Here is an 8,182-nt window from a genome sequence, read left to right on the forward strand (position 1 = left end):
AAGTGTTCTGAAAAATACAATCATGATTTCCTACTTTTATACTTTGTACAAACAAAGCACCACAGATTGATTGGTTACAAAACACACAAAGCATCATAATTTGATTGTTCATGAAGCTGATTATGTTTATAAAATTTTCCGCTATACTCGTATTTTTCCTGTCTTGATTACTCACGTTAATGATTAACTTTTGATTAATTTTCTATTTTATTTTACTAATGATCCATTTCTCCTTTGGACTTCTTGCTCCATCTTATCTTACATTGTCGTTACTGAACCATATCCTCCAGATATCCTCTCTCTTTCCTTTAATTTACCATCCTCACTTGCCTGCTCTTAAGGGTATCCATCTTTCCTTAGGACACCTGTATCACATCTTGTCATTATTCTTTCTACTCCCTTTTAAGAACATTCAATTTCTACTTTCCCTGTGGCTTGTGGTCTCCTAAAATCAAATACCTTATTAATCTACCCCTTTCCTATATGTTCTACAACATGTACAGTCAGTGGAACTTAAAAGTCCATAACTTCGGTTGAAACATGCCCAGTATAAGAAGACAGTCTGTACCATGCTGGAAATTACATTTGTTGAGACTTATCAATCTTTTCATGTGGAATAATCTTCTGGAAAAAGAAATAAAATAAAAAGTTTTTGGTCTTTCAACATACTGGATCTAATAATATGATTCTTGAAAGCATTCTTTTGGTTTCAGAAAATAAGCCTACAAATCCTATGCTGATTTTACAAACTAACTTAAGCACACTTAAAAAAAATTAAATGAAAATGTTTTGGGATTCAGGGACAAGTTGTGGGAGGGGGGAGTTGTATGTTACCATTCTGAAATAAAACTATAAGGGCCCCGGTCACATGGGCAGGAAAATTCATGGGGAAGCGTGGCTGTTTGCCCCGGTGCAAAATAATGTGTGGTTGCGCGATCAGACATCCCCTCGAGATCCCCTCGAGGTCCCGTGGTTAGGGGGGAGGTGCCGATCACATGACATGGCAAAGAAGCGGCGCGGCAAACTTGGCTGTGTTTTGGTTTTAAACTGAAGTGTGCGCATACGCCGTTGGGTGCTTGTGCGCATCGTGGAGACTTGAGGAAAAAACTTTTTGCATGTCGTACCCCACCCAAGAACCCCCTGCCTGCTCCATGGCGTTTCCCTTGAGTCCCCGCGTCGTCGTCACACACACCCCCCCCACCCCCGGCACTCGTGCCTTGCCCAGGAGGTGATGCCGGCGTTGCTCATCCCAGGAAGGTGCCGGGGGGCTGGCTAGTGCGAAGCTCTCTCTCCCCCTCCCCCACGACGAGTCGTCTGCTCTTCTTTCCTCTTCATTGCGCTAGAAGAGAATGGCGCTGGTGGGAAGGGAACCCCAGGGTGGGGTGGACACACCTTTTTGCGAGGGGACATGGGCGGGCACCGGATGCCACCAGAAACGCGATCAGACGCCCGCCCTTGCCCCGTAGTTACCGCAAACTAGTACCTCGGAGGTACTAGTTTTAACTGCGCATCTTCGGAGGGAAGCCTCAGGTTCGCCATGGGAGCTCTATGCTTCCCAGATGTGGCGCTGTGATCGCGCCCGGATAATCCGCCTATCATCCGTCTCAGTAGCGTGGTTACTGCTTCGTGTGACCGCAGCCTAGGATTATTTTGTGTTCTATTTTTTAAAAAAGTTCTGTAAATCTGTGGTTTGCTTTAACCCAGCTGTAATCGCCAGAAGAGCTGGCAAGCTCATTTTACCAAAGTGTTATGCAATGACTTATATGGGTACAGTAACATAGTTCCTGTGCGTCCAGTAAATAAACTGAACAAGTACTGGACATATAAATGTGTATGTCCAGTATTTTCTAACTAAGTAAGCCTGCAATCACTGCAGCCAAACTCAATTCACACCCTCTTTCTTTCCCCTGCAGTTTGGTAAAGCAGGGATACCCCTGTCTGCTTGTTCTCCATCACAGCCAGCAAGGTTTAAAAAGAACCAACCCTACCACTCAGCAGCCCCCCCTCCCCGCAGATTTAATTCTTAGTTGTTTACTTCATTTATACATTGTCTTTCTCCCCAATGGGGACCCAAAACAATTTACATCATTTTCCTCTGTTTTATTCTCAGTGCAGCCTTGTGAGGTAGGTTAGGCTGACAGTGTGTGACTGGACCAAAGTCCCCCAGAGAGCTTCCATGGCACAGTGGGGACTCAGATTTAGGACTCCTAAATCCTGGTCTGACAGCTACACCACACTGATGTGCGTTCCTGCCCAAAAATAGCCCTGTTGGAAACCATTTGTAATCTTAATGTTTTGTCTCTGTGCTTTTGAATTTCTGCTCTGTTAAAGGACAAAAAAAAATCTAGCGTGCCTGTCATGTGACTCGACAACCACAAGGCCACTTACTTTGTGCTTGTGTTGGAGTCTTTTGCATTTCTAGTCATCTCCTTAATAAAATGTCAGTCAACCCAAGCTGTGTGCATTTATTGTGGTCTTGTGGGGAAAGTAGAATTCTGATCAGGGCTGGGCATGAACAGGGCTCAGGTGTTTACATCCAAACACACTAAGGATTGACTTGACAATTTCTTCTTAATACAAAGACCATGGAGAATTAGACATTGGTCCTTTCTGCATTTGCCTGCCACTCCGGATTTTCTCAGTGTTTGAATTGAGGCAATTTAAGTCCGCAGCAAAACAACATCCAAATAACCTGGAACAATAGCTGGTTGAAACCTGGCTGACCACCGAAGGGAGGTAATGTAATGCAGAATGGGGAAAAACCCAGAACAAAAAGAAGGTTGAACTCAATTTTAGTGCAGAATGGGGGGGGAATTATAAGCCTGAGTTTGATTTTAGTGCAGAATTGATTGGAGGATGCTGCAGTAAACGTGGATTAAAAGGAGAGTGCAGAAAAGGTCATTAATACCTTGGAAAATACCTTGGAGAAAATTGGATAATTTTTAATGCTTCTTAGAACATTCAGAGTGACTTTTTCTGTACCATCTTGCCACTCGATGCATCCAAACTTAGAGCTCTGTTAAGAGGAATTCTCTTAATTCCTCTTTACTCAATTTCTCCCTGAATTCTAACTCTGTTTCTTTACCTATTTTAAAGAATTTGGAATCTGTTTCCAATCAATTCCATTTTGATCAAAAGAGAAACTCAAAGAGAGGAGGAGCAGAAAGGGAGGTTCTGCAGAATTTCAGATTTTCATTCTGCAGATGCCAGGTGTCCAGTTTTGAACTAGACAGTCCAGTATCTGCCCTTAATGTCCAGTAAGTAAACTGAACAAATGTGTATGTCCAGTATTTTCTAACTAAGTAAGCCTGCAATCACCACAGCCAAACTCCATTCACACCCTCTTTCTTTCCCCTGCAGTTTGGTAAAGCAGGGATACCCCTGTCTGCTTGTTCTCCATCACAGCCAGCAAGGTTTAAAAAGAACCAACCCTACCACTCAGCAGCCCCCCCTCCCCGCAGATTTAATTCTTAGTTGTTTACTTCATTTATACATTGTCTTTCTCCCCAATGGGGACCCAAAACAATTTACATCATTTTCCTCTGTTTTATTCTCAGTGCAGCCTTGTGAGGTAGGTTAGGCTGACAGTGTGTGACTGGACCAAAGTCCCCCAGAGACCTTCCATGGCACAGGTGGGGATTCAGATTTAGGACTCCTGAATCCTGGTCTGACAGCTACACCACACTGACTTTATCCCTGCAGGAATGGGGTAGGGGTGGTGAGGAGAGTAGAGGTAATCCTCAAGCAATCTCGGGACCATATTGCAGTCTCGAATGTGTCATTCCCAATTCTCAATTGTGACTGCGATCAGATTTGGAGGTTTTAGGTGTGCTAGCAATACTGGGACCTGATACACGAGAACTCTGGATTCCTAAAGCAATGGGTAGAAATAAATGGAAAATACAATGGTGGCGGGAGTGTTATCTCTCCCTTATTTCAAGGAAGCTCCTTTCATAACAATTTACTGACTGGATGCAAACAAGGTGAAAAAAACTGAAACGAGCCTGTGTCAGGCTTCCCACAGCATCAGAAAGTACACTTTATTTGAAGCTATAGGTGCATGTACAGGATCACTGTTAGGAATGGGGGGAAAGCAACGAGCATGACAGGTTATAGTACATTCAAACAGCTGAAGCCCAATTGCAGGACTTCCCGCGTGCACCATCAGGCCTGGGAGCATAACGCTTCTAGGTGGCATAACATATCTCCTTCCCACGGTTCTCCGTGAGATCACCAAAGCAACTATCCAGCAGCAACCACCTGTGGCCTTGAGAGATATACAAGTTCCAGTAGCAAAGCAATTAAGCGCATCAACAGGTCTACATATGAAAGCGAAAGCACTCAAGCGCATACATGGGGAAACCAAAATAAAGCAAATTTGGCAGCTTGCTGACAGCCTGGAGCACTGCTTCAGAAAGCCTGAGGGTATTCTGAGGGACAAGGTCAAAGCAGATTTAGCTAGGAGTGGGGGAGGGGAGCTGTAGTATGTGGTCCTTGAAGACCTTCAGTCTTGAGAGATGTAGCTCAGTGGCTGAGCAGACTTAAGTCACGAAGTACTCAATCTGAATCTCATTTCAGGCACGAGCTCCTTAAGGAGACTGCTCTCTTCTCACCTTCAGTCTCACGGTCAGTAGTCTGCAATATGGGAGTAATAAGATTAGGCCTCTTTACAGGGCTGTTATAGTGTCTACTGAGATTATATGGAGTGATTTGAGAGGAAGAGGTACATCTCTCCCCCCCCTTCTGAAAAATAGCCAAGTGGAAGAAACCTTTGTTGTAGTACCTAGAAGATTTTTTTCTTAAAGAAAAGACAACATCATTGAGGGCAAAAGTGCCGCTAAGGAGGCAAGCGCCGGCCAATTCTTAAAAAGCGGGGGTGGGGGATCTCAAATCTGGAGACCCCCGCCCTAACGGGGGAGTTGGCAAGCCTACCCTTGTGGCTTCCCATGTTCTGCTTATCTAAAATATTTATATCCTGCCTTCTATAAAAGGGGTTCCTAATCTTGTTGAACCTACAATCACATTTGGATTGGAGATAAGGTAACTAGGCCCTTAGTGGCAAACATGGGATTTGTGCTGAGTAATGTGTGAAAAAGCCCACTGACAGGACTGAGTCAGCACAGGACTATGATTGCCTACCTTCACCATTTCCTCATCTGTAACATGTATGATTGCCTACCTTCACCATTTCCTCATCAGTAACATTGTCTGAAACACACTGTCCCCAGAGCTCTCCCCAATTAAGGACACAAGGCAACCAAAGCTCAGGTTTAGTTTATTAAATGGCTGATCAGAGTCGTAAGGTATGACCTATTTAAAGGTCAGCTGTGCTGGGCAACCTGTCACGGTTACCTTCATTTTGGCAACACCACCTTGGCTTGAAACTCAACCAGCAATTTATTTACCAGCTTTGTTTAATTTCATCTGCACAATACCTGTGCTGAGATATCTCCAACTTTATCTTCCTCTCCCAGCATGCCATACAGACTTCTAAGGATCTGGTGAGTGCTGCTCAGCACCCAGGGCACTCCCTTCCAAACACGCCTCAGCACAAAACACATGACGGGCTGTTCAGGTACATGCCCCCCCCCAATCATCGCATGATGTCCCTTTCTGCACTCTCCTTTTAATCCATGTTCACCATGGTGTCCTCCAAGCAATTCTGCACTAAAATCAAATTCAACCTTCTTTTTAATCCAGTTCCCCCCCCCATTCAGCATTAAAATCAAGTTCAACCTTCTTTTTATTCTGTTTTTTTCCCCCATTCTGCATCACATTACCTCCCTTCAGTGCTCAGCCAGGTTTCAGCCTGCCCAGGGTTATTTGGATGCGGTTTTGCTGTGGACTTAAATTGCCTCAGCTCAAACTGAGAAAATCCAGAATGGCAGGCAAAGGCACATGCCTTCAGTAATGAGGATTTTCAAGGGAGAGTGCTGTTATCATTGGTGGCATCACAGCCCCCCCTTTAAAAATGGCATTAAATTATTGGTATATTGTTGGAGCATTGTAACAATAGACTTAGGACGTTCTCTGAATTCCCAGCTTAATTAAAAAAAAAATTAGCCCCTTCCCTTGTAGAGATATGCCTTTTTCCTTATTTGTGAGGGCGCGAGATACTTCCTTAAAGACAGAAAGAAAGAAAGAAAGAAAGAAAGAAAGAAAGAAAGAAAGAAAGAAAGAAAGAAAGAAAGAAAGAAAGAAAGAAAGAAAGAGAAAAAGCTGAAGAAAGAAAGAAAGAAAGAAAGAAAGCAAGCTGGGAATTCAGAGAACCTCCTAAGCCTATTGTTACAGTGCTCCAACAGGATATTGATATTTTTGTGCTGTTTAAAAGAAAAAGAAATCACTTGTGTTCAGGGATAAGGAGAGGGAGTGGTTTGACCACGACAGTTCAGTCATTGAATACTGGGCAGGAGGTAGGGGGTGGAATAAAGAAAACCAACAGAAACATTACACATGAGGAAAAAGCCAACTCAGAGCTTCTTCGGTGGTGCGCAACGGGTTGCTGACGGGTGTGGGACGCATGCCAGATGTTCCCGTGTGATTGCACCCTTAAAATCTGCCCGGCAGTCGTGCCTGCCGTGCGGCTAATTCTGCGTGTGATTGGGACCTCAGTTTGGCATCCAGGAAAACACTGGGGTAAAAGGGGTCTCAAAACAACTGGAGGGAAAATGGGAGGGAACCAAAAACCTGAACTGCAACTAAACACCCAAAAATGCATGTAGAAATCGGGGGATAAATGGAAGCAATATGGAGCCAGAACTGACCCAAAAAATGTAGGAAAGCCCAGTGTTACAGGGGAACTATGCTAATTTCAGATGCATAGTCACATTACTGTGTAGCAACAAAATAAAACAGAAGCCCAGTGGCACTTTAAAAACTAGCAAAATTTATTCCAGCATTTTATGTGTCAGAACCCACTTCATCAGATGCATTGAACAAATGATGAGGAGATGATTCTGAGTGAGTATCATTGCCAGGTTTGGACAGAACATGCAGTTCTGACCTCTGTTCTTATACCAGATGCATAGGTAAACTCTGAGTAAATAACCAGAGGGTCAGCATAATTGAAACCAAGTTTCTGACTATGTGCTTTAATAACCATCAGGTATTCTTAGGCCCACTGCACCAACTTAATAAACTACACATGTGTGTGTTCATATTGCTTTTTTCCCACATATAAAATGAAGCAATAGCCCCTTGCCTAGCTTGAAACATGCTGGGCACATCAAAAGAATACTTTTCTGCTTTTCTCTTAATCATCACTATTAAAAAGGGAGGTTTGCAAGCATAGTTTTTATGGAACTGGATTTCCCGGCCATTAAATTAGAAGTTACAGAAGAAGTGCTTTTAAGTATAGCCCCAGTTTCTGTTCAGCAAAACAGGTCAGCAAGCTGGTGTTTCTCAATACCCCAAGCTAATAAATAGAATTCAAATAACTGTTTGGCCAATCAGACAGCCAAGGGCCACTCATCACATGAATAAAAAGGTGAAAGTTCTAATTCTGGTTTCAAAGAGAAGCAACCACCCGTGGACACTTTCCTATCTGTTCCAGCACTGAGATCCAAAGACACATTATCACCCTTTCTGCTGTCCATCAGCCACGATGTCCACCCGATCTTACCATGTCAGTTCTAGGGGTGGTACTTCAGTCCGGAATTACAGTTCAAGCTCTGCTGTTGTACCGAGGAACATGAAACGCTACAGCACTGTCAGCACCATCTCATACAAAGGGGGCAGCAATACAGGCTCCAAAGGTTTAGGTTTTGGCAGCAGAAGTCTTTGTGGTGTTGCATCCTGCAGGCCCAAAATTGCTGTTGGCAGCTATCGCCCTTCAAGATATGGATACAGTTTGGGATCTGCTGGTCTCGGACACAGCTTTGGTTCTTCTGGCTTTGGATATAGAGTTGGCGGAATCAGTGGGCATTGTCCACCTGGTATCGCACCTGTCACTGTCAATCCTCACCTTCTCCAGCCACTCCACCTGGACATTGACCCCAATGTCCAAATGGTGAAACAACAGGAGAAAGAACAACTGAAGACCCTCAACAACAAATTTGCTTCATTTATTGACAAGGTGAGTTATGAGATCACAGGGTTCCTTTGTACCAGCATGAGATATTTATGTGGAGAAGTTAAAAATGTATGTGTGTGTGTATATATATATATATATATATATATATAT

At 43.7% G+C, this 8,182-nt stretch overlaps 1 protein-coding gene across 1 annotated transcript in view; it reads left to right on the forward strand.

The window, feature by feature from the left end:
* Positions 1 to 7,603: 7,603 nt before the first annotated feature.
* The window catches only part of LOC107116743 (keratin, type II cytoskeletal cochleal-like), an 11,669-nt gene continuing 11,090 nt past the window's right edge, over positions 7,604 to 8,182 (forward strand). Inside the window, exon 1 of the mRNA XM_015418733.1 lies at positions 7,604 to 8,074. Coding sequence (XP_015274219.1) covers positions 7,604 to 8,074 — 471 coding nt within the window. The remainder of the gene's footprint in view (positions 8,075 to 8,182) is intronic.

This window comes from Gekko japonicus, unplaced genomic scaffold (assembly GCF_001447785.1).
Source record: "Gekko japonicus isolate JY-2015 unplaced genomic scaffold, Gekko_japonicus_V1.1 scaffold823, whole genome shotgun sequence".
Lineage (NCBI taxonomy): Eukaryota > Metazoa > Chordata > Lepidosauria > Squamata > Gekkonidae > Gekko > Gekko japonicus.